The sequence below is a fragment of the Salvelinus namaycush genome, chromosome 3 (genome assembly GCF_016432855.1).
Source record: "Salvelinus namaycush isolate Seneca chromosome 3, SaNama_1.0, whole genome shotgun sequence".
Classification (NCBI taxonomy): domain Eukaryota; kingdom Metazoa; phylum Chordata; class Actinopteri; order Salmoniformes; family Salmonidae; genus Salvelinus; species Salvelinus namaycush.
This window is the reverse complement of record NC_052309.1, coordinates 4,587,865-4,613,526: the sequence shown is the minus strand read 5'-3', so window position 1 is coordinate 4,613,526 and position 25,662 is coordinate 4,587,865. Positions and strand designations below refer to the sequence as shown.

Genomic DNA, 25,662 nt, shown 5'->3' with positions numbered 1-25,662 from the left:
AGGAGGGACTGGGACCGAGCTTTTTCTACCTTCACTCTTCTTTTCTCTTTCACATTCCCTGACATTTCATTACAGTTCATTCTTTCACCATTTCAATACCGAGTAAAACAAAACCCCCATTGGACACATTCTAGCATAAATCAAACACCCATCCCCACACTTCTGAAGTCACTCGTCTATATAAGTCTCGGTTTTTCCCAGCCCCCTCCATTTAGAAAAATATGTCCAGTACTATATACAGATAGGATGATATGCATTTCTCTGTTGACTGGCAGTTCAAATGGCCGCCATCCTCCCTCACTGGATGCGTGGTTCTCCGTGGACTCTGAAGCGGTAGAGGCAGGTGTACTCGGGGTGACCCCAGTTGGTCAGCACCCGCACCTCGATGATCTGGAAGGCCCTTTCGTTCTTCTCCTGGATGGAAGGAAGAGACATAGTAAGGAGTGATAAGTATTGAATCTCAAAGTATCAGATTTAAAAAAAAGATTTTTGACAAAGTAAAAAAAGAGCCAGAGAGGTATATAGTATGCAGGATGGTGAGAGGTTTTTTGTGTGTGTTTGTTGGCGTATGCACATGTGTGTATAAATTGATGTCATTTCTTGTGTTTACCATGACAGGGAAGTTCTGCATTGAGTCTCCGTCCTCCTGGTAGATGTATTGACCCAACAGCTTTCCCTCCTCCTGATACTCATCATCCAGACCCTGAAAACACACAGAAACCAGTCAGTGATGTCAGGCAGGAGACCGAGGCTGAGACCATAGATCGCACATGACCAACAGAAGGCACACCATGTAGTTGCTGATACTTCCAGTACGTGTGTGTCTTACGTAGACAGTGTAGTTGCTGATACTTCCAGTACGTGTGTGTCTTACGTAGACAGTGTAGTTGCTGATACTTCCAGTACGTGTGTGTCTTACGTAGACAGTGTAGTTGCTGATACTTCCAGTACGTGTGTGTCTTACGTAGACAGTGTAGTTGCTGATACTTCCAGTACGTGTGTGTGTGTCTTACGTAGACAGTGTAGTTGCTGATACTTCCAGTACGTGTGTGTCTTACGTAGACAGTGTAGTTGCTGATACTTCCAGTACGTGTGTGTCTTACGTAGACAGTGTAGTTGCTGATACTTCCAGTACGTGTGTGTGTGTCTTACGTAGACAGTGTAGTTGCTGATATTGTCAGTACGTGTGTGTCTTACGTAGACAGTGTAGTTGCTGATACTTCCAGTACGTGTGTGTCTTACGTAGACAGTGTAGTTGCTGATACTTCCAGTACGTGTGTGTCTTACGTAGACAGTGTAGTTGCTGATACTTCCAGTACGTGTGTGTGTGTCTTACATAGACAGTGTAGTTGCTGATATTGCCAGTACGTACGTGTGTGTGTGTGTGAGTCTTACGTAGACAGTGTAGTTGCTGATATTGTCAGTACGTGTGTGTGTGTGTGTGAGAGTATTACGTAGACAGTGAAGTTGCGCGGGGCGCTGGTGATGTTGCCGGTAGGGGACAGGGCCTTGGGGATGTGCTCCAGACAGAAGGCTGTGGGGAGGATCCTCAGGGACAACCGGATGACCAGGTAACCATGAGAACCTTTAAACGCCCAGCAGTTCCCTGGATACATATCAGGCTGAGGGAAGGAAGGAGAGTTGGGGGAAAGGGCGATGGGCGATGGGCGGAGGGAGGAAGAGATGGTAAGACATGTTAGAGTCACTGATAAACGTCTTCTAATCAGTATCCACAAGATAATCCCTGTCCTGTTAAAATTTACAAGACTAATAATGTAATTGTTGAAATAATTTTTAACATTTACCATTATCTACAAATAAAAACACTGATAAAGAGGAAACAATGTCCCCTGGTGGTGTTGAAAACGACAGCTTCTTTCTGGAATAACTTTATTGAATCAGTGTCTTCTAAACAGCTTAGCAGCTATTCCTGGATTGCAGCTATTGTTGGAATGTGTTTTTATTTGTACACTGCGTTTGTGACCGGAACAATAAAGCTTCTGAATGTTTGAATTGGAGAGCTCACCTGGATGGCGACACGGGGTGACTGGGAGAAGTACCAGAGGGGCACGCTGAACAGACTCATGAGGGCCGTCTTTGTCTCGTACGTCTCCGAGCAGCGCGTGCTTAAGATGCTACCGCCTGACCGCACAGACACATGACCACGTTACATCATTACCACAGTTCAACCACAATAGATTCCTTTCTATTTCTACGCAGGAAGACCACATTGGAAATACATGTCTTAAGGTTTATGAGTGTTATCTTCTGGGAAAAAGTGGATCTTTATTTAATCAACCAATCAATCAACGAATGAAAGAATGGGAGCAAGAAAGACATTGTTATTCAATCGTAGGTCAAAATGTATATGAGTCAGAAATCCTAATGCCTGAACCACAACTATGTGGTGAGGAAACTGTATTGAAAAGCCATCTGACCACACACAGGGATAATGCAATGAAACACACAACATACAATAACATGATTCCATACTAACACACACATCAAAATAGAATCCACACAGACAAACGTCACAGACCACTCAGTTCATCTGGCCACTAATCTGATGTGTGGTGTATCTAATGGAGCCCTCTGTGCCTGTCCAATCCACACAGGCCATTAGTATGACAAACAGGCTCATTGTCCATGGAGCCAGACTACCTGAGCTTTGGCCTCTAAAGCCCTACTACCCTCTTCACTACTGTTATACCAGTACCATTCATACTGAAATGGCACACTATTCCCTTAGTACACTACTTTTGACCTGGCACCCTATTCCCTTTATAGTGCACAACTTTTGTCCTGGTCAAAAGTAGGACACCATAGGCACCGTATTCCCTTCATAGTAGGGCACTATATAGGGAATAGGGTGCCATTTGGGACGAACCCTCAGTGCTGGCTGCTGTATAGTTATGTAACACTAGGCTAATGGCTAGGATAATCCTTCCATTATAAACCACCATCATGGAGCTGGCTCTAACCCACAGGATGGTTCTGAACCACAGGGTGGTTCTGTTCATGGACATGTCAGCAGGCTGGCTCTAACCCACCGGGTGGTTCTGTTCATGTAAACAGAGTGAGAGGTCTCTCTTTACCTCCAGACTCCAGGGCGTAGTCCACTAGGCCCGTCCTATCCTGGGAGTAGAGTTTCAGGGCATTCTGGACGATCAGCTGCACTTGCTAGGGGAGAGAGGCAGAGGCAGGGACAGGGGGTTAGGATGTGTGTATGGTTAGATACCTTTTGCAGAGACTCTGCCATGCACCTCCACACACAATGACTCCTAGTCTCATTGACAATCATGACCACTTAAAGTAACAGTCATCATATAGTGAAAGTACATCATATAGGAAGGAGGTGGTTTCCAAGACCCAAATTAAACCTACTCCTGGTCCACTATTCACAAAGCATCTCAGAGTAGTAGTGCTGAATGATCCAAGATCAGTTTAGCCTTTTAGATCATAATGAATAAGGTTATATGGTCAGATCCTAGATCAGCACTCCTACCCTGAGACACTTTGTGGATGCGGGCCATGAAGTCAAAAGCATGCTCTATGGAGAATCTGGGTCCAGGACACCGGTCCATCTTCATAAAATAAATTGTGATAATGAAGCCGTTCCTCTGATGACAGTGAGTAGCACTGGGTTAACGACAACAAAGAGTCACTATAGTGAAGTGTGTAGTCTACCTCCTCAGACAGTCCCCCGCCCACGGCGGTGTGTTGGACACTCTGTGTAATAGCCTGGGTCTGGGTGGTGATGACTGCAGCCCTGGCCTCAGCCTCCGTCCGGGCCTCGGCCCTGCTCTGCTCCAGCTGCAGCGACACGTTCCTCAGGATGCTGAGCTCCAGGTTGGTCAGGAGGGCCTGCAGGTCGGCCCCGTTCACGTAGCGCGACGATAGCCACTGGAGGAGACCCTCGGGGATGTCTGGTTCTCCCTGGTGGGTCTGGTCGACAGAGCCGTAGAACAGGGCCCGCAGCTCCCGCCTCACCTGGGCGGACACCTGGGTAGACACCTGGGAGGGAGAGGTGAGAGAGAGGGAGAGGTGAGACAGATCATGTGTGAGGGGCTGTAACTGCAGAATACATATACCATCATGTAGAAGTTCAGTTCAGTAACAGCACAGTACAGGCTGTCATTTGGAAGAATGCCATTATATTGCAAAGGTAATGTACAACTACTATAATAAAGACTGACCTATATCAGAGCAAGGTACAGTAAACACTAAAGTAAACAGACAGTTGTCTCTCATACTCACCGTTTCCTGGATTGTGTTCAGCTGCTCACATTTCCCCTGACATCCCATCACCCCCTGCAGGTCGCCCCTGATCCGACCCAGCTCCCCCTCCAGCCTCTGCACCTCCGCCAGCAAAGCAGCATGGGCCTCCTGGTCCACACCCACACTGAGGTGGAGAAAAGAGAAAGTGAAGGGGATAAAGGGGGAAAGCGAGAGAGATAAAGGGGGAAAGCGAGAGATAAAGGGGGAAAGCGAGAGCGATAAAGGGGGAAAGCGAGAGCGATAAAGGGGGAAAGCGAGAGGGAAGTGTCTCTGTTACACTTGCTTAGGTTTGAAAAGTTTCCCCAAAATCCCCCATTTTCCAGAAATCCAGTTTGGAAGATCCCCTGATGTCTGGCTTATTACCTCCTGATTCCAGGAATCTTCTAAACAGCATTTCTGGTAAACCAGTTTTGAGAAACGGACAAATTTTGCAACCCTGGACTTGGCTCCACACTTTTAAAAAATATAAACGTTTGCATGCTGTAAAAAAAACTAACTCCAATACACTGGCTCTATTGTTTGATCTAATAATGGACCACTTAGACCAATGTTTCAGTCATAAGACATTAAAACATTGTGGGGCAAATGAAGAGAATCAGTGTGCAAGAGTTTCTTTCCCCATGAAATGGAGTGCAGCTGTAAACCATAGAAAAGTTCTGCACCATATCATCTATGGACGTTAAGCCAGTGACCGTGAACCTACCTGACAGGGACAGAGGCAGGGGCTGGTGTGGCTGTCTCCTCTGTCTCCTCCTTCCGCTGTTCCCGTTTCTGTTGCACCGCCTGAAATACAACATCATTAAAGTGTACAGTAACATAAATTAAAATGTACAGTACTGTAATATAAATTAATGGCCAATAAGCTACAATACAGCATGTGTTGACATTAACACTTTCAGCACGGGCATTATATGTCATCACAATTAACCTAAAAGGACAGGGACATGCTGACTCCTGTGTATCAGATGACTAGACTTGTATGAGTGTGTGTCATACTGTATGTATTCAAATGAACTACCTGAGATGATGTATGTATGGACTGGTGCTTATTCAAATGAGCTGCCAGAACCGGTATGTTCCTGTTTGCGTTCCTATGGGTGGGTAATGTGATGCGTGGGTCTTGTATGTGTCAGTCAGTAATAAGCTTGTGAGATTGCACCTCAAGCTTAGCTGTTAGCCTGCTAAGATCTAGTGGTGTGTGTTCAGATGAGCTGTGGAGGTAACGTATGCTCCTGGATGGATTCATTTGACCTCACAGGGTTTAATTCAGTCTGGTGTGCATTTCCCATAGACCATTTCCTCAATCTCAACTGCTAGGACCTGTATGTTCCTGTATGTATTGGTATATGTAGGTAATGGGGTATTGTGTGTATTTCTCAGTAATAGACGTTACCTCAGTTTTAGTAGCGAGGACCTGCAGCAGCCCCTCCAGCTCAGCCAGCCGTGTCTCCTGACTCTGCTGCTGAACCCTCTGCTCTTCAGTCTGCCCAGGAGAGAGGGAGGAGAGAGGGAGAGAAAGAGAGGGAGAGAGAGGGAGAGAGGAGAAGGTCACCCAGAAGTAAAGAGTAAGGAACTCAGTAATAAGGAATAGGGGGTCAGTATGGAATGCTGACGAAGCAAAACGGACTGAAATCTGACCCTACATAAAAACCACAAATCTGTACATAGTTATCAATTAAAATGTTGAAGCTCAACCCTCTGATCAGCCCTGCCACCAAGCCCCAACCCCATTCCTGCCACCAAGTCCCAACCTCATTCCTGCCACCAAGTCCCAACCCCATTCCTGCCACCAAACATCAACACCATTCCTGCCACCAAACATCAACACCATTCCTGCCAGCAAACCGCAACCTCATTCCTGCCACCAAATGCCACCAAACCCCAACCTCATTCCTGCCACCAAGTCCCAACCTCATTCCTGCCACCAAGCCCCAACCCCATTCCTGCCACCAAGCCCCAACCTCATTCCTGCCACCAAGCCCCAACCCCATTCCTGCCACCAAGCCCCAACCTCATTCCTGCCACCAAGCCCCAACCTCATTCCTGCCACCAAGCCCCAACCTCATTCCTGCCACCAAACCCCAACCTCATTCCTGCCACCAAGCCCCAACCTCATTCCTGCCACCAAGTCCCAACCTCATTCCTGCCACCAAGCCCCAACCCCATTCCTGCCACCAAGCCCCAACCTCATTCCTGTCACCAAGTCCCAACCTCATTCCTGCCACCAAACCCCAACCTCATTCCTGCCACCAAGCCCCAACCTCATTCCTGCCACCAAGCCCCAACCCCATTCCTGCCACCAAGCCCCAACCTCATTCCTGCCACCAAACCCCAACCCCATTCCTGCCACCAAGCCCCAACCTCATTCCTGCCACCAAGCCCCAACCCCATTCCTGCCACCAAGCCCCAACCTCATTCCTGCCACCAAACCCCAACCTCATTCCTGCCACCAAGCCCCAACCTCATTCCTGCCACCAAGCCCCAACCCCATTCCTGCCACCAAGCCCCAACCTCATTCCTGCCACCAAACCCCAACCCCATTCCTGCCACCAAGCCCCAACCTCATTCCTGCCACCAAGTCCCAGTCTTATCAACATCTTTGGTGTCCGGCCCCAGTCCCTTTCCCCTCCCCTGACAGCCATCCCTACCTGTGCCCTGTGTGAGGCCTCATGCTGCTCCAGCTCTCCTCTCAGCAGGGTGATCCTGTGCTCCAGCAAGCCAGAGACCCAGAGACCCAGGCTGTCCCTGTCCGTCTGGCTGTCCAGCTGCTCCCTCAGGAGGGTGTACTGGGCCAGGGTGTCCCCGTGATGCTGCTCCTGGCTCTGGTCTCCCTGCTCCACCCGCTCCCACAGCAGGGTCAGACCATGCTCTACCCGCTCCAGACGCTCCAGGCCCTCTGTGTCCACGGTGACTATGGGGGGAAGGACTGGCTGTAGAGGGAGATACGGGATAGACAGAAATAAAGGAGGGACACAGAAGTATAGTGAGAGGTTAGAGAGAGAACAAGAAAGCTTGTTTTAGTCCAACATTCATGAGGCAGATGTATTTCATGAAGAACCATATTCGCACAATACAGACACAAATTGAGAGGCGCCCTCGGGCTTCTCAGGCGAGCTCCTCTCTTACCTGTGCCTGTGGGCCAGGGGGTGCTGGGGGGGTCTGCTCCAGTGGTGTGGCGGGGGTGGAAACAAGGGCAGGGGTCAGGATAAACGATGAGAGGGTGAAGGGGGACACCACTCTGGAGCGCCACTCTGTCAGGTTTATGGCTGGAAGGTAGGAGAGGAAACTGGACGGACCCCAGAACCACAACCCTGAGAGGAGAGAAACAGGGAAATGAATCAACAGGAACTACAGTATGCAACAACCTGCCTGTCTTTACTACAAATGCAGTGAAAGCTTTATTGGTATAGCACCTGTTGTTTCTTAGGTTTCTATTGTTTACGTTTTTTGTGTTTATGCATGAATTTGGGGATTTGATAGTAGCTTGTGGGTTTATGAATGCAAGTCAGTGCTTTTCTGTGTAGACTGTTAAGTGTAGAAAGTACAGTGTGTAAAAGTGTTGTTCCACAGAAGGGCTGGTTCTGTAGCTGTGTGCCCAGTAAGAGTGACCTAGATCTGGGGCTGGATTTGGAGTAAGCTCTGGGGGGCTGGTTAACAGCTCTGGTGCTACACAGCTGACAGATTGGCGTATTTGTGTGTGAAGTAGGTTACGTCAGGTGACTCACACAGAAGTAGCAGGAGGGGAAGGAGGAAGAGGAGGAGCTTCCACATTCTGGGCAGGCACCTGAAAGACACACACACACACAGAGCAGTGAGCAAAACACACCTGAGACACGCACACACACACCGTCAAACATAACCTGATAAGATACTGTACCCTTTCCTTCCTCAGATGAGAGAAATAATTGAATCAAAATGTAATATTTAAAAGTCTTGACTAAATAATTCAAATCATCATATCTGTCATGTGCTTCTAATTGACAGAACCCATATATCATGACCCTTTGTTTTCATTATTTAATTTCATCTGAAAAAATGACAAATGCCTAAATATAACCAAAATATAATTCAATCTAATTAAGATTTATCGTGTTAGACAGAGCCTGCATAAGAACAGTCATACATATTTATCAAACATGCACAATGATAACTGGGTCTCAGACACAAACAGGAAGGTACAATGTAAACTTGTCCAATGACAAAAACCTGTAATTTTCCATTGCTAAACATTTGGCTGTTTTACTACGGTTTGCCCCAGATATCTGAAATGTCTCTGCTGTCAATCACATCAATCAAAAGTTACAGCCACAGTTAAATCTTCAACCTTTGATAACAAAGAACAATAGTAGGTCAATAAAAATAATCTACAAATGGATCTTCCTGAGAACTACACAGGCAAAAGTCACATGAGTTGGATACAGTAACAGAGGCTCTCACCGGGTCAGGAAGAAGACGTTGAACAGAGACATGAGAGACACCAGCTGGTACCAGCCTGTCCCCAGACACCACAACAACCGCCTGGCTGCTTTACCTGAGGGGGGGTATCGTTACTGTAACGTAGCGTGTATGATAAGAAAGAGCAACTGATTAAACAACTAAATACTGATGATGAAGAGAGGATGGATGCAACACACAACTAACCTGGAGCTCCCAGGACTAGCCACAGCACCGACAGGAGTCTCTGAGCCACTGACCGTACTGCTGACCCCAGCGCCAGGCCTGCCCTCACTACATAGTAACCTGGCTGGAGCAGACAGTAGCCTGGAAGGTCAGAACAAACACACAACGTTGGAGCTTTCATTAGAAAAGGGTCTTTGTATGAAACTTTATGTGCTGCTATTTTGGCCAGGTCTCTCTTAAAAAATATATATTTTTATCTCAATGTCAATGAGACTAACCTGTTAAAATAAAAGGTAAAAAAACGAAGAAATCATAGTGATTCAATTCAGTAAATAGAGTGCTAATGACATGGTAATAACAAATGCTGGGCATTAGGACAAGGCTTCAGTTCACAACTGATTTCAGATCAGCTCTATGGAGCCTAGTCCTGACCTCAGACACTATCTGCAGTGCAACAAAACAGGTCCTAGACCAGTAGTGGAAGGAAGGGAATTGTATTTCCCCACACCCACAGTTTGTATATAATTTGCATTGATGTCAATGAGAGACTCCTATGAAAAGTCTATGTGCACAAGGTTTATAAAGCAAGGGTCGTATTCATTAGGCACCAAACAGAATCAAACGGACTGAGTCAGGTGAGGACTACCTGAACTTGTCCAATAAGAAATGCTTGTTTTTGGTTTCTGTTGCAGAACGTTTTGCTACGGTTTGGACCGATCAATACAACTCTGATGTATGTGTATTAGGTCAGTAAGGAAGGAAGCCAGGGAGAGAAGGTTGGGTTTAACCTGTATGTGTATTAGATCAGTAAGGAAGCCAGGAGGAGGAGGAAGGGGGTTAACCTGTATGTGTATTAGAACAGTAAGGAAGCCAGGAGGAGGAGGAAGGGGGTTAACCTGTATGTGTATTAGAACAGTAAGGAAGCCAGGAGGAGGAGGAAGGGGGTTAACCTGTTTGTGTATTAGATCAGTAAGGAAGCCAGGAGGAGGAGGAAGGGGGTTAACCCGTTTGTGTATTAGATCAGTAAGGAAGCCAGGAGGAGGAGGAAGGGGGTTAACCTGTTTGTGTATTAGATCAGTAAGGAAGCCAGGAGGAGGAGGAAGGGGGTTAACCTGTATGTGTATTAGATCAGTAAGGAAGCCAGGGAGAGGAGGAAGGGGGTTAACCTGTACGTGTATTAGATCAGTAAGGAAGCCAGGGAGAGGCGGAAGGGGGTTAACCTGTACGTGTATTAGATCAGTAAGGAAGCCAGGGAGAGGAGGAAGGGGGTTAACCTGTATGTGTATTAGATCAGTAAGGAAGCCAGGGAGAGGAGGAAGGGGGTTAACCTGTATGTGTATTAGATCAGTAAGGAAGCCAGGGAGAGGAGGAAGGGGGTTAACCTGTATGTGTATTAGATCAGTAAGGAAGCCAGGGAGAGGAGGAAGGGGGTTAACCTGTATGTGTATTAGATCAGTAAGGAAGCCAGGGAGAGGATGAAGGGGGTTAACCTGTATGTGTATTAGATCAGTAAGGAAGCCAGGGAGAGGAGGAAGGGGGTTAACCTGTATGTGTATTAGATCAGTAAGGAAGCCAGGGAGAAGAGGAAGGGGGTTAACCTGTATGTGTATTAGATCAGTAAGGAAGCCAGGGAGAGGAGGAAGGGGGTTAACCTGTATGTGTACTAGATCAGTAAGGAAGCCAGGAGGAGGAGGAAGGGGGTTAACCTGTATGTGTATTAGATCAGTAAGGAAGCCAGGGAGAGGAGGAAGGGGGTTAACCTGTATGTGTACTAGATCAGTAAGGAAGCCAGGGAGAGGAGGAAGGGGGTTAACCTGTATGTGTATTAGATCAGTAAGGAAGCCAGGGAGAGGAGGAAGGGGGTTAACCTGTATGTGTACTAGATCAGTAAGGAAGCCAGGGAGAGGAGGAAGGGGGTTAACCTGTATGTGTATTAGATCAGTAAGGAAATCAGGGAGAGGAGGAAGGGGATTATAACCTGTGTAAACTATAAGGGTGCACAGACCCCCCAGTAGACGGTGAGTTCTGGAGGTCTGTGTGTGACTTTGGACCAGTGTGTTGGTCTCCAGGTGCTGCTTCCCTTTACAGTCGTCACCTGAGGCAGACCACATGACGGATGGATGGCAGACCACATGACGGATGGATGGCAGACCACATGACGGATGGATGGCAGACAAGGAGGAAAAGAAAACAAACAAAACACAAATTAATGAAAAATGATGTCAAATTAAATGCAATAAACATCAACGCAACTCAGAAGCAAAAAATGTATAGAACTTAACAAATCAGAAGACAAATAAAAGTTATAATATGTAAAAGCATGGTATGAAATGTAAAAGCATTCAAATAAAATGAATAGAATAAAAAGGAAAGTTTTCCATCTTCCTAAGTCAGAGGCTGGTTTAACCTACCAGACTTGGAATTGTATCAACTCACTACCCAAGGCTTTTACTCGTGACATATAGTTAAATACACTAAAGAGGAACAATGGGTACATACTGAAGATGCACATGCTCATCCCCAGAATATTTTGACGTGTCTATTTTCAAAGGATGAAGCTAAGAACATTAACAACTACATAGCTAAGAACACTAAAACAATATGGAAGAAAATTAAACGTATTTTACCAAAACAACCAATATCACTCCCTAGAAACACGACCTTATGGAATAAACCTTGGACAGCCTTTCAGAATTCATCGATAAAACTGGCCCACTTGGAAAACTAAAGGCAAGGACAGTTGGAGCATAACTAACGAAATTACAGTTAACGAAAATGTACGCTTAATCCAGTATAAAGTAATGTTTAGAATTTATTATACAAGAGAAAAATTCTGAAATTCTACAGCACAACAGCGAAGTCATGTCTCAAGTGTAAAACTAATAATAACTCCATAATCCATGCTTTCTGAGACTACTACAAAGTTTGGAAGTTATGGGCGGAGCTAGAAAGTTGTCTATCAGAAGTATTACAACGTAATAGATGTAATCCATCTATCTGCATATTTCAAGACATGTCATGTGGGGGTGTAGTGAGATACCCAATGGGCTGGACGATTCTCTTCTCATCAATCATTTTGAAAAAGCAGATACTAAAAACTTGGAAATCGATCAACCCGCCATCATTGACACAATGGAAAAATCTACTGATGTATTATTGAAATAACATGGTACGAATTGGTACAATTTAAGACCGAGTTGCAAACAATAATTCAGGTACTAGGGATGGGAGTGTGAGCATGCAGGTCTGGGCAGATGAGATGTAGCTGGTGTTCTAGGGATGGGAGTGTGAGCATGCAGGTCTGGGCAGATGAGATGTAGCTGGTGTTCTAGGGATGGGAGTGTGAGCATGCAGGTCTGGGCAGATGAGATGTAGCTGGTGTTCTAGGGATGGGAGTGTGAGCATGCAGGTCTGGGCAGATGAGATGTAGCTGTTGTTCTAGGGATGGGAGTGTGAGCATGCAGGTCTGGGCAGATGAGATGTAGCTGGTGTTCTAGGGATGGGAGTGTGAGCATGCAGGTCTGGGCAGATGAGATGTAGCTGTTGTTCTAGGGATGGGAGTGTGAGCATGCAGGTCTGGGCAGATGAGATGTAGCTGTTGTTCTAGGGATGGGAGTGTGAGCATGCAGGTCTGGGCAGATGAGATGTAGCTGTTGTTCTAGGGATGGGAGTGTGAGCATGCAGGTCTGGGCATGTGAGATGTAGCTGGTGTTCTAGGGATGGGAGTGTGAGCATGCAGGTCTGGGCATGTGAGATGTAGCTGGTGTTCTAGGGATGGGAGTGTGAGCATGCATGTCTGGGCAGATGAGATGTAGCTGTTGTTCTAGGGATGGGAGTGTGAGCATGCAGGTCTGGGCAGATGAGATGTAGCTGTTGTTCTAGGGATGGGAGTGTGAGCATGCAGGTCTGGGCAGATGAGATGTAGCTGGTGTTCTAGGGATGGGAGTGTGAGCATGCAGGTCTGGGCATGTGAGATGTAGCTGGTGTTCTAGGGATGGGAGTGTGAGCATGCAGGTCTGGGCATGTGAGATGTAGCTGGTGTTCTAGGGATGGGAGTGTGAGCATGCAGGTCTGGGCAGATGAGATGTAGCTGTTGTTCTAGGGATGGGAGTGTGAGCATGCAGGTCTGGGCAGATGAGATGTAGCTGTTGTTCTAGGGATGGGAGTGTGAGCATGCAGGTCTGGGCATGTGAGATGTAGCTGGTGTTCTAGGGATGGGAGTGTGAGCATGCAGGTCTGGGCAGATGAGATGTAGCTGGTGTTCTAGGGATGGGAGTGTGAGCATGCAGGTCTGGGCAGATGAGATGTAGCTGGTGTTCTAGGGATGGGAGTGTGAGCATGCAGGTCTGGGCATGTGAGATGTAGCTGGTGTTCTAGGGATGGGAGTGTGAGCATGCAGGTCTGGGCAGATGAGATGTAGCTGGTGTTCTAGGGATGGGAGTGTGAGCATGCAGGTCTGGGCATGTGAGATGTAGCTGGTGTTCTAGGGATGGGAGTGTGAGCATGCAGGTCTGGGCATGTGAGATGTAGCTGGTGTTCTAGGGATGGGAGTGTGAGCATGCAGGTCTGGGCAGATGAGATGTAGCTGGTGTTCTAGGGATGGGAGTGTGAGCATGCAGGTCTGGGCAGATGAGATGTAGCTGTTGTTCTAGGGATGGGAGTGTGAGCATGCAGGTCTGGGCAGATGAGATGTAGCTGGTGTTCTAGGGATGGGAGTGTGAGCATGCAGGTCTGGGCAGATGAGATGTAGCTGGTGTTCTAGGGATGGGAGTGTGAGCATGCAGGTCTGGGCAGATGAGATGTAGCTGGTGTTCTAGGGATGGGAGTGTGAGCATGCAGGTCTGGGCAGATGAGATGTAGCTGGTGTTCTAGGGATGGGAGTGTGAGCATGCAGGTCTGGGCAGATGAGATGTAGTCATTGTTTGTATGTCTATACATTTTTGTTTAAATGTATTAGTTTTTTTTGGAATGTAAAAAAATGAAGAAAAGGAAAATCCAATATTATAAAAACTACCAACCATAGAAAAAATGCTTCTGAATGAGTGAAATGTCCACAGTGTAGGAGCTGCAACACAGTTGACAGAGAACTGTCTGTCTGTCAATCTCTGGTTGCGTTCCAGGTTGTCTTTATTGCAATCAAAATGCGTAGTTGATCAAATCTTAGAACACAGGAACCACGTTAATATGAAAAAGCAATCTTCTGAGATGTACGCATGTGCAACAAAGAAAGGCAACGTTCCAGGTTCTCTCTTTGGTAACACAGCCCATCCCTTCCTCTTCAGATGTTTGGATTAGCAACTTCTGTGTCAAACAGGCCTTTGTTCTCTGTTTGACTTTTGTTCAACTGCATTGTCAGGATCGTATGTCATTCTGTCTGACTCTGACACCAGTGAAATTTAAGAAGACGATAGATAAGACATCATGGAATATGGACTAAAGGACTAGCTAATTCTTCTCCCAGTTTCTGTGAAACAATCTTTAAAGTAAAGTGAAACATTCACAGAGATACATCTGATGGATCTTTATGGGTTTTGGCCTTTTCAAAACAATCTTTAAAAAAGCTGCTGTAACTGACTAGGGAGACCAGTAGCCAGAGTACAGTCACTGACTGGTGAAAGAGGTGTGACCGGCTGACCACTGGCCCTAGTGTTTCACATAACCCCTGTGCACTGATCTGGAAATAGGTCACACAGAATTAACTCTGGGTCAACCAGGGTGACAAAGTGGCCCCCTGGCACGTATAGAGCACTTGAGAGGGAATTTGTGTTTGTGTGTGATTTTTGCACATGGGTGTATGTGTGTGTGTGTGTGTGTGTGTGTGTGTGTGAGCGTGTTGAGTACTTACACAACGAGCCATTCAAAAAGTGTTGGCGTCCGTCTCCCATCACGTGGTCTTTTACATTCATGCTCCCACAGTAACTAGAATGAGCTGCAACACAACAAACTATTAATAATCATATTTACATACCAAATCTTTTCATTCTGCAGGCGAGTGTCGATCAAGAGCGTGTGACGCATTGTATATTCCGACACACAAGAGAAGGTAAGAGGGAAATTTGCATGTCACCAAGGGAACCAACCAAAGTGGAAAGAAGACCATTTGTTTATGAAGTAATCAAGAGGACCTGTATTAAACCAGAGATGGATGAAGAGAGAAAACAGACAGACAGAGGGAGAAAACAAAGATGAGTGACATGCAGTGAGGTGGTACAGGAGTTCTGTCTGTCTCCTGAAGAAGTATGGAGGACCGTTTCAGTGATGAGCATACAGTCGTGGCCAAAAGTTTTGAGAATGACACAAATATTAATTTCCACAAAGTTTGCTGCTTCAGTCTCTTTAGATATTTTTGTCAGATGTTACTATGGAATACTGAAGTATAATTACAAGCATTACATAAGTGTCAAAGGCTTTTATTGACAATTACATGAAGTTGATGCAAAGAGTCAATATTTGCAGTGTTGACCCTTCTTTTTCAAGACCTCTGCAATCTGCCCTGGCATGCTGTCAATTAACTTCTGGGCCACATCCTGACTGATGGCAGCCCATTCTTGCATAATCAATGCTTGGAGTTTGTCAGAATTTGTGGGTTTTTGTTTGTTCACCCGCCTCTTGAGGATTGACCACAAGTTCTCAATGGGATTAAGGTCTGGGGAGTTTCCTGGCCATGGACCCAAAATGTCGATGTTTTGTTCCCCGAGCCACTTAGTTATCACTTTTGCCTTATGGCAAGTTGCTCCATCATGCTGGAAAAGGCATTGTTCGTCATCAAACTGTTCCTGGATGGTTGGGAGAAGTTGCTCTTGGAGGATGTGTTGATACCATTCTTTATTCATGGCTGTGTTCTTATGCAAAATTGTGAGTGAGCCCACTCCCTTGGCTGAGAAGCAACCCCACACATGATTGGTCTCAGGATGCTTTACTGTTGGCATGACACAGGACTGATGGTAGCGCTCACCTTGTCTTCTCCGGACAAGCTTTTTTCCGGATGCCCCAAACAATCGGAAAGGGGATTCATCAGAGAAAATGACTTTACCCCAGTCCTCAGCAGTCCAATCCCTTTACCTTTTGCAGAATATCAGTCTGTCCCTGATGTTTTTCCTGGAGAGAAGTGGCTTCTTTGCTGCCCTTCTTGACACCAGGCCATCTTACAAAAGTCTTTGCCTCACTGTGCGTGCAGATGCACTCACACCTGCCTGCTGCCATTCCTGAGCAAGCTCTGTACTGGTGGTGCCCCGATCCCGCAGCTGAATCAACTTTAGGAGACGGTCCTGGAGCTTGCTGGACTTTCTTGGGGGCCTTGAAGCCTTCTTCACAACAATTGAACCGCTCTCCTTGAAGTTCTTGATGATCTGATAAATGGTTGATTTAGGTGCAATCTTACTGGCAGCAATATCCTTGCCTGTGAAGCCCTTTTTATGCAAAGCAATGATGACGGCACGTGTTTCCTTGCAGGTAACTATGCTTGACAGAAGATGAACAATGATTCCAAGCACCACCCTCCTTTTGAAGCTTCCAGTCTGTTATTCGAACTCAATCAGCATGACAGAGCGATCTCCGGCCTTGTCCTCGTCAACACTCACACCTGTGTTAACGAGAGAATCACTGACATGATGTCAGCTGGTCCTTTTGTGGCAGGGCTGAAATGAGGTGGAAACGTTTTTGGGGGATTTAGTTCATTTGCATGGCAATAACATTCTGGAGTATATGCAAATTGCCATCATACAAACTGAGGCAGCAGTTTTGTGAAAATTAATATTTGTGTCATTCTCAAAACTTTTGGCCACAACTATACAGAGGTAGATGGACAGAGCTGGAGAGAGAGGCTCTGAAGACTGAAATAGAGTTATCTGTGGTGAAACTACACAGTAGAAAACAGCATCTGTACATACTGTGGAGAGAAGCATTCCTCTACATTATAACCCACCAAACCATTACTATACATGCACAGTTAACCTTATGCCCAGCCTTCACAGATAGGTTTTAACAGACACAGAAATGCAAAGACCAAGAGCTTGAGAAAGAAAAGTCATGTCGGCGGACAGTGGAAATAGAGGGCTGAAAAAAAGAGGGTCACTGAGGTGGGGACTGGTCAGCGTTGATGATCGATGACCTTTGACCCATGCCTCCTGACCTCAGGTCGGCGGTGGGTCAGGTACCTTTGCCTTCGTAGCCGTTGGCCCTGTAGCCCATCATCCTGTGGAGAGTGGTCTGCTTAAAGAGCCAAGAGACACGGGACGCGCTGGAGGAGACAGCCCGTCTGGCCCTGTCTAAGAGGGACGCCAGGACACCTAGTGACACAACCATACCACACATCAAAGGTCAGGTCAGACAATCTGTCTGTTAAAACACTGTCCCCTTTCCAGCCTGGGACCAGATCAGTATTTTGCTTTATTTAGCCGACTACTCAGACTAGTATAATTTTGTATTTTTGCTTCATTTAAACAACTCATCTGACTAATGTTAAGGCCCATACAGATCTGGGACCAGGCTATTCTATTTCCACCTCCAACGTCACAGTTTTGAGGCTGGGAAGAGACAGGAGTGGAAATCCCTTTGAATCTTAAAAATATATATTTTTATAGCAATATTACGATTAACCAGTCCCTTGAGACTATCAGGTTGAACAGCTTTGAATAAATCAAACCATGAAAGAGAGTAAAAAAAGAAGGAGAGAGAGATGGGTGGGAAGGGAAGTAGTATAAGGGGGAATTCAGTGAGGTAAAATTTGCAGATAGAAATACAATGAATAGAGCTGATATGATGCCCAATTCTGCACCATATATGTTCTACATAATGCATTTCTACGCGAACATTTTGTAAAGTTGCGCCCTCTGAACAGACTCCAGTAGTAAGCATCTCGTATACCTTTGCCTGAGTGGCTCCTGGCCCTAGTGCCCAGCCACAGAACATTCTGGAAGAGCAGTGTCACCAGGGACACTATAGGGGCCAGGGCTCGTCTGCTGTAGTGGACACATGTGTTAGAGACTGACACCAGGAGACCTAGACAGAGAAAGGACGACAGGTTAGTTAACTTAGCCGGACATATAAAAGGTGGAGAAATGGGTCCTTCTCCTAAGTGGAAACCCACGTAGCGTCAGCACTAACAAGCGAACAGAAACAGAGAAACACATAAGAAATGGCTGGTTGACTGATCATTTTAACTCATTTTGGTCTTCTAACAGGACTCAGATTTTATAAATTAAGGAAACAGTGTGATATGCACAGATTTATAAACCATCAAACAGAAAGAACCTCCTGTTTACCTTTCTCCTAGGAGAGGAACACTGGGTCATGTTCATTAGGGAATGCAACAGAAAGCGTTTTGCAATAGAAAATTAAATGAGCATCCAGGTTGTCCCTCCATGTTTCAGTCTGTTTTCTTCCATTTGGTGCCTAATGAACACAGCCCTGTTCCACTCCCCAGTCAGTTGTGTGCACACTAGGTACGATTCTCACCTGTCTTGCTCCTCTGACTCTTGACCGTGCAGTATAAACTGGAGGATGAGGCTGATGATGATGAGATGGCGGCAGCAGCTGCTGCAGCAGAGGCAGCCTGAGATGAGGAAGAGGATGAAAGGGCGGAGGCAGCTGCTGCAGCAGAGGCAGCCTGAGACGAGGAAGAGGAGAAGGTGGCGGCAGCTGCTGCAGCAGAGGCAGCCTGAGACGAGGAAGAGGAGGAGTATGTGGTGAGAGCTTCTTTCCTCTCAGAGTGTATGGAACAGTCTTTACAGATGTAACCGTTGGCGACCATGGCGTGGCTGTGCGACACAGTGTTGACGCCGCCGTTCGCACCCGTTGAGCTGTGGTCCGTCCTTGAACTCCTCCCTGGGGGAAACACACACAAGAGGAACATTTTTAAGAACAACTCTGACTAGAAAACCATTTCTTCATATATTTCTCATCAGTCCATTTATATGGTCTCAAAATATCATTATTTTGCACATCAGAGCTAGCCTTAAAGCAAGCCTGTGTTTACTTCCTGGAAAAGTGTTGTGATGATGCGTAATAAAAGATCACTACCTGGGTGAATGCTCACAAATATCATTAGAATGAATGGTGAAGTCTCACCTTTCAGACTGGTATCCTGATCTGAACCTAGAGGAAATAAAGCATTATCAAATCATCCAAGCCAGCGGGAGATCATTGAATACTGATTCATTAATTGTATTGGGTCACACGGGTAATAACACAGCTAATCTCTGTAAAACCACATCAAAGGGATTAAATGGAGAGATTATACAATCAGCCTGCCTCGTCTCTCCCCTGGTATTCCCACAAACCATTCATCAGTCCTGCCTTACATATCAGATAGACACAAACAACAAACTGCAGTAATTAAAATTAGCATGCTAGCTAGTTATCTTAAACTGCTACAGTCCTAGTTTTACCTTTTATATTCTAATGCGGTTGACTGGTCCTAGACCTGTGCTTTAGCCATTAGACTGTCTGACCATACCTGTCATGTCAAGCCAACGATAGTCGGAGGAGTTGGCTAATGCACATACCGTACAGGTCTGGGACCAGAATAGAGCTAATGTATCCTCTCTATCAAACGTAACCCTTCCTCTGATCGTATGACCCATGCCCTGCCCTTTCCTCTTGGACTGACCCCAGTAGCCGTCTGTGGTAGTAGTGGTGGTGGATCGCTGGCGGAGGCCGGACTGGTCCAGGATGGAGGACAGCAGGGAGGCATCGCTGGCAGTGGTGCAGCCCGTAGAGGGAGTGTTGGTAGTGGAGAAGGAGAGGGTCTTGCGTGGCGTCTGGTTCAGGGACAGGGACTGGTTCAGGGACTGGGACTGGTTCAGGGACAGGGACTGGTTCAGGGACAGGGACTGGTTCAGGGACAGGTTCTGGTTCAGGGACTGGGAGCTGGAGGCAGACTGCTGCTGCTGCTTTCTGCTCCTCACCATCCTGAGAGACAGGAGAGAGATTGGTAGAGAATATAGAAGTCAGTGTGTGCCTGCCTCCGTGTGTATCTGCCTCCGTGTGTATCTGCCTCCGTGTGTATCTGCCTCCGTGTGTATCTGCCTCCGTGTGTATCTGCCTCCGTGTGTATCTGCCTCCGTGTGTATCTGCCTCTAGCTGCCTCTGTGTGTATCTGCCTCTAGCTGCCTCTGTGTGTATCTGCCTCTAGCTGCCTCTGTGTGTATCTGCCTCTAGCTGCCTCTGTGTGTATCTGCCTCTAGCTGCCTCTGTGTGTATCTGCCTCTAGCTGCCTCTGTGTGTATCTGCCTCCAAGTGCATCTGTGTGTACATGTTTAATGTTAATATATGGCTAATGTTTCTAACTTTTGTGTCTGCATGAGTGCGTTTGTGTGTGTGTCCATTGACTCCCTTCCCCTGTGTAGTGTTACCATGACTCTCTCTGACTGGACCCTGTGTAGTCTTACCATGACTCTCTCTGACTGGACCCTGTGTAGTCTTACCATGACTCTCTCTGACTGGACCCTGTGTAATCTGACCATGACTCTCTCTGACTGGACCCTGTGTAGTGTTACCGTGACTCTCTCTGACTGGACCCTGTGTAGTCTTACCATGACTCTCTCTGACTGGACCCTGTGTAGTCTTACCATGACTCTCTCTGACTGGACCCTGTGTAGTCTTACCATGACTCTCTCTGACTGGACCCTGTGTAGTCTGACCATGACTCTCTCTGACTGGACCCTGTGTAGTCTTACCATGACTCTCTCTGACTGGACCCTGTGTAGTCTTACCATGACTCTCTCTGACTGGACCCTGTGTAGTCTTACCATGACTCTCTCTGACTGGACCCTGTGTAGTCTTACCATGACTCTCTCTGACTGGACCCTGTGTAGTCTTACCATGACTCTCTCTGACTGGACCCTGTGTAGTCTTACCATGACTCTCTCTGACTGGACCCTGTGTAGTCTTACCATGACTCTCTCTGACTGGACCCTGTGTAGTCTGACCATGACTCTCTCTGACTGGACCCTGTGTAGTCTGACCATGACTCTCTCTGACTGGACCCTGTGTAGTCTGACCATGACTCTCTCTGACTGGACCCTGTGTAGTCTTACCATGACTCTGTACGATTGGATCCTCCGCTGCTGTGGTTCTGGGAGGGGAAGTCAGCCAGTCTGTCATTGCCATAGAGACCGCCCGTGGTCTGCAGACGCAGGCTCCGCCGCGACATCCTGGGCGAGTTGAACACTGGAGCGATCTGATGCACCTTCTCAAACTCTAGGGCCACAGTCGAGTAGCTGGAGCTAAGAACAGAAGGAGAGGGAAAGAGAGAGAAGAAAGAGAGAGCAGGAGAAAGAGATGAGAGGAAGAGAGGAGATGGCAAGAGATTGGAATAGTGAGATGGCAAAGAGAGGAAAGAGAGGACAGGGGAAGAGATGATACAGTGTGATATAGCAAGGGAGAATAAATGAGATGGATAGAAAGAGAGGGATGGATAGAAACAGAGGGATGGACAGAAAGAGAGGGATGGATAGAAACAGAGGGATGGATAGAAAGAGAGGGATGGATAGAAAGAGAGGGATGGATAGAAAGAGAGGGATGGATAGAAAGAGAGGGATGATAGAAAGAGAGGGGGAGGGAGGAAAGGAGAGAGAAAGAGAGGGATGGATAGAAACAGAGGGATGGATAGAAACAGAGGGATGGATAGAAAGAGAGGGATGGATAGAAACAGAGGGATGGATAGAAACAGAGGGATGGATAGAAACAGAGGGATGGATAGAAAGAGAGAGATGGATAGAAACAGAGGGATGGATAGAAACAGAGGGATGGATAGAAAGAGAGGGATGGATAGAAAGAGAGGGATGGATAGAAAGAGGGATGGATAGAAACAGAGGGATGGATAGAAAGAGAGGGATGGATAGAAAGAGAGGGATGATAGAAACAGAGGGATGGATAGAAAGAGAGGGATGGATAGAAAGAGAGGGGGAGGGAGGAAAGGAGAGAGAAAGAGAGAAGTGTGGTGAATGTAGGTAATGTATGACTCAATCACAGTGCCTGAGCTTCTTATCATTTGCTGTAAGCCTATCAGAGGCCTTGGTCTGAATCAGATCAGCACTTATGTGGTTTCAGCTTACCTCAACATGAAATCAACAACCCTCTCCCTCTGAGTCAGTCAGGGCCAGTATTCATAACAGTTAACTTATTCATTATCACCTAAAAGGCTAAACTGATCCCAGATCAGCACTCCTACTCTAAGAGCTTTATTAATGCAGGCCCAGGGCTTAGTTAACATGCCATGATTAATACGGACATTCCTAACTTCCTCCCATCCATTGACTGTATCTTAGTCACGCATATAAACATGAGAGACACACTATGTTTTGTAAACAACAGCAACACAGCATTGGGGTAGTTTTGTAAACAACAGCAACACAGCATTGGGGTAGTTTTGTAAACAACAGCAACACAGCATTGGGGTAGTTTTGTAAACAACAGCAACACAGCATTGGGGTAGTTTTGTAAACAACAGCAACACAGCATTGGGGTAGTTTTGTAAACAACAGCAACACAGCATTGGGGTAGTTTTGTAAACAACAGCAACACAGCATTGGGGCAGCTGTAGCAGCTCAGTAGGGAGAGAATGTTACCACAGGAACTGTTCCTGGAGCTGAACACTGGGCTCGCAGGAAATGACTCACCCAATAAACACGAGGAAAAAATACAAATGGAGAAAGAACGAGGACTGTGTGTGAAAGAGGAGAGAGGCCCAGACAGATATATAATGGAATGGATTAGGACACTGTATACCAGTCCTGTGTGGTTTAGTTGGTAGAACATGGTGCTTACAACTCCAGGGTTGTGGGTTCATATCCCATGGAGAACCAGTATGAAAATATATGTACCTTTTGGAAAAGATCATGTAAATGTAAAATAATATACCAGTTTGAGCCAGTAAGATGTGGAGTGGAGACGGAATGTAAATATTGTGAATATAGAATTGGACACTACTGCAGCAGTAGCTAGAAACTCTCTCTCTGACTGACTCATACCAGACCACACCCCCTGGCTGAGGATGCAGGCCAAGACCAGCGCCAACATTCCATCATGGAACACAACGAAATCATTATTGCCACATTGGCTCTTAGAAACAGATCCTTTCAGAGAGTATACTTGAGTCTTGTCTATTGCTTGTACACACACACACACACACACACACACACACACACACACACACACACACACACACACACACACACACACACACACACACACACACACACACACACACACACACTAACAATCGTGATTTGATGCTAAACACACAGCAGTAGGGTAATATGCTCCTACAGTAGGTTGTGTCTCCTCTCCTTTGTATGTCAGTCATCTAAAACCCCTGACAGACAAGCAGGGCGGTTGAGGAGGAGAAAAGCATCTTAGCTGACTGACTGTGTTCAAGAACTTCCCTTCCTGTAATGGAGATGGGAGGCGGGAACAAAATGTAAGCACAAACACATGGTCTCATTCAATGTTGCAACTACAACAGTGAGTCCATAAGACTAAACTCTGAACAACAACATGTGGCAGCCATTTAAAACAATGCAACACAGAAGGAAGAACAGGGGGTGGGCCCCACACACGGCCAGGCTGTTCTCAGAAGCCTCTCCTTCTCTAAAGACCCCCAATATATAAACAGGGGCACTGGCTGTAGAGGCCTCCTCCATCAGTCAATCCCCAGGCCTGTGTGTGTTGTGTCCTCCTGGCCCTAAAACCTCAGGATTACACCATCCCATCCAGAGCCAATTATGGGCTTTGCTTTCCTCCTCCTGCCTGCTGCTCCACCTGGTTCTCTTACACACACCAACACCTCTCAATGTGACTGTGTGCTCTTCGGGGGAGTGTGTGTGCTCTTCCGGGGAGTGTGTGTGCCCACTACAGATCATGCTAGAGGCCACACCAGGTTGGATGGGATATTAGCAGAGTTGTCTATGTTGTTACCCCACACACTATTTTAAAGGCCTAGTGCAGTCAAACATGAGATTTACTTGTGTTTTATATACTGTATATGAGGTTGGAATAATACTGTGAAATTATAATAATGCCCTTTTAGTATAGGAGCTGTATGAAAAGACTGCCTGAAATTTCTGCCTGTTTCGGTGGGATGGAGTTTTGGCATGCCTGATGACATCACCTGGCAGTAAATTTGTTAATAGACCAATAAGAGAAGAGAGTTCCAGACCTCTCTGCCAATAACAGCTAGTTGCTAAGAAGCAATGTGTTTATTTCTGACCATTTTAATTGAAAACAATCAAAGTAAGATACTTATTTGTTCCCCAGAAATGATTTATTATTGAGATGAAAACGGCTGCATTGGACCTTTAAGAATACCATGTGTCTCCTGTTCCCCACTCCATGTTATGTGGACTGTCTCCTGTTCCCCACTCCATGTTATGTGGACTGTCTCCTGTTCCCCACTCCATGTTATGTGGACTGTCTCCTGTTCCCCACTCCATGTTATGTGGACTGTCTCCTGTTTACCCCAACATCCTAATACCCTGGCTAGGGGCGGTGACTCCTGTCTACCCACCAACATCCTAATACCCTGGCTAGGGGCGGTGTCTCCTGTCTACCCCCCAACATCCTAATACCCTGGCTAGGGGCGGTGTCTCCTGTCTACCCCCCAACATCCTAATACCCTGGCTAAGGGCGGTGTCTCCTGTCTACCCCCAACATCCTAATACCCTGGCTAAGGGCGGTGTCTCCTGTCTACCCCCAACAACCTAATACCCTGGCTAGGGGCGGTGTCTCCTGTCTACCCCCAACATCCTACTACCCTGGCTAAGGGCGGTGTCTCCTGTCTACCCCCAACAACCTAATACCCTGGCTAGGGGCTGTGTCTCCTGTCTACCCCCCAACATCCTAATACCCTGGCTAGGGGCGGTGTCTCCTGTCTACCCCCAACAACCTAATACCCTGGCTAGGGGCTGTGTCTCCTGTCTACCCCCCAACATCATAAAACCCTGGCTAGGGGCGGTGTCTCCTGTCTACCCCCCAACATCCTAATACCCTGGCTAGGGGCGGTGTCTCCTGTCTACCCCCCAACATCCTAATACCCTGGCTAGGGGCGGTGTCTCCTGTCTACCCCCAACATCCTAATACCCTGGCTAGGGGCGGTGTCTCCTGTCTACCCCCAACATCATAATACCCTGGCTAGGGGCGGTGTCTCCTGTCTACCCCCCAACATCCTAATACCCTGGCTAGGGGCGGTGTCTCCTGTCTACCCCCCAACATCCTAATACCCTGGCTAGGGGCGGTGTCTCCTGTCTACCCCCCAACATCCTAATACCCTGGCTAGGGGCGGTGTCTCCTGTCTACCCCTCAACCTCCTAATACCCTGGCTAGGGGCGGTGTATCCTGTCTACCCCCCAACCTCCTAATACCCTGGCTAGGGGCGGTGTCTCCTGTCTACCCCCCAACCTCCTAATACCCTGGCTAGGGGCGGTGCCTCCTGTCTACCCCCCAACATCCTAATACCCTGGCTAGGGGCGGTGTATCCTGTCTACCCCCCAACATCCTAATACCCTGGCTAGGGGCGGTGTCTCCTGTCTACCCCCCAACATCCTAATACCCTGGCTAGGGGCAGTGTCTCCTGTCTACCTCAGACCCTCCACTATACTACCCTCCAGAACAATCACACCAGACCCTGCACTATACTACCCTCCAGAACAATCACACCAGACCCTCCACTATACTACCCTCCAGAACAATCACACCAGACCCTCCACTATACTAACCTCCAGAACAACACACCAGACCCTGCACTATACTACCCTCCAGAACAAC

At 47.0% G+C, this 25,662-nt stretch overlaps 1 protein-coding gene across 1 annotated transcript; it reads right to left on the bottom strand.

The window, feature by feature from the left end:
• Positions 1–54: 54 nt before the first annotated feature.
• Positions 55–19,587, bottom strand: LOC120044865 (SUN domain-containing protein 1-like). The gene is made up of 21 exons (XM_038989559.1): positions 19,508–19,587; positions 18,967–18,993; positions 18,355–18,723; positions 17,764–17,898; positions 17,055–17,186; positions 14,744–14,827; positions 10,904–10,993; positions 8,920–9,039; positions 8,716–8,809; positions 8,004–8,062; positions 7,405–7,589; positions 6,927–7,208; positions 5,672–5,761; positions 4,982–5,061; positions 4,258–4,402; positions 3,688–4,014; positions 3,096–3,180; positions 2,027–2,142; positions 1,455–1,622; positions 611–703; positions 55–414 (listed from the first exon to the last, which is right to left on the bottom strand). The coding sequence occupies exons 3-21, from the start codon at positions 18,647–18,649 to the stop codon at positions 298–300; spliced, it is 2,697 nt and encodes an 898-aa protein (XP_038845487.1). The 5' UTR covers positions 18,650–18,723; positions 18,967–18,993; positions 19,508–19,587; the 3' UTR covers positions 55–297.
• Positions 19,588–25,662: the final 6,075 nt, after the last annotated feature.

Bases quoted from the DNA above. Each gene is read 5' to 3' on its own strand.
- LOC120044865 (XM_038989559.1), bottom strand. From the start codon at position 18,649: ATGGTCGCCAACGGTTACATCTGTAAAGACTGTTCCATACACTCTGAG. The intron at 9,040-10,903 runs GTCTGTGCACCC...CTGACCTTCCAG, and splicing joins AACTCACCGTCTACTGGGGG to GCTACTGTCTGCTCCAGCCA. The intron at 2,143-3,095 runs GTAAAGAGAGAC...CTGTGCGGTCAG, and splicing joins CTACGCCCTGGAGTCTGGAG to GCGGTAGCATCTTAAGCACG.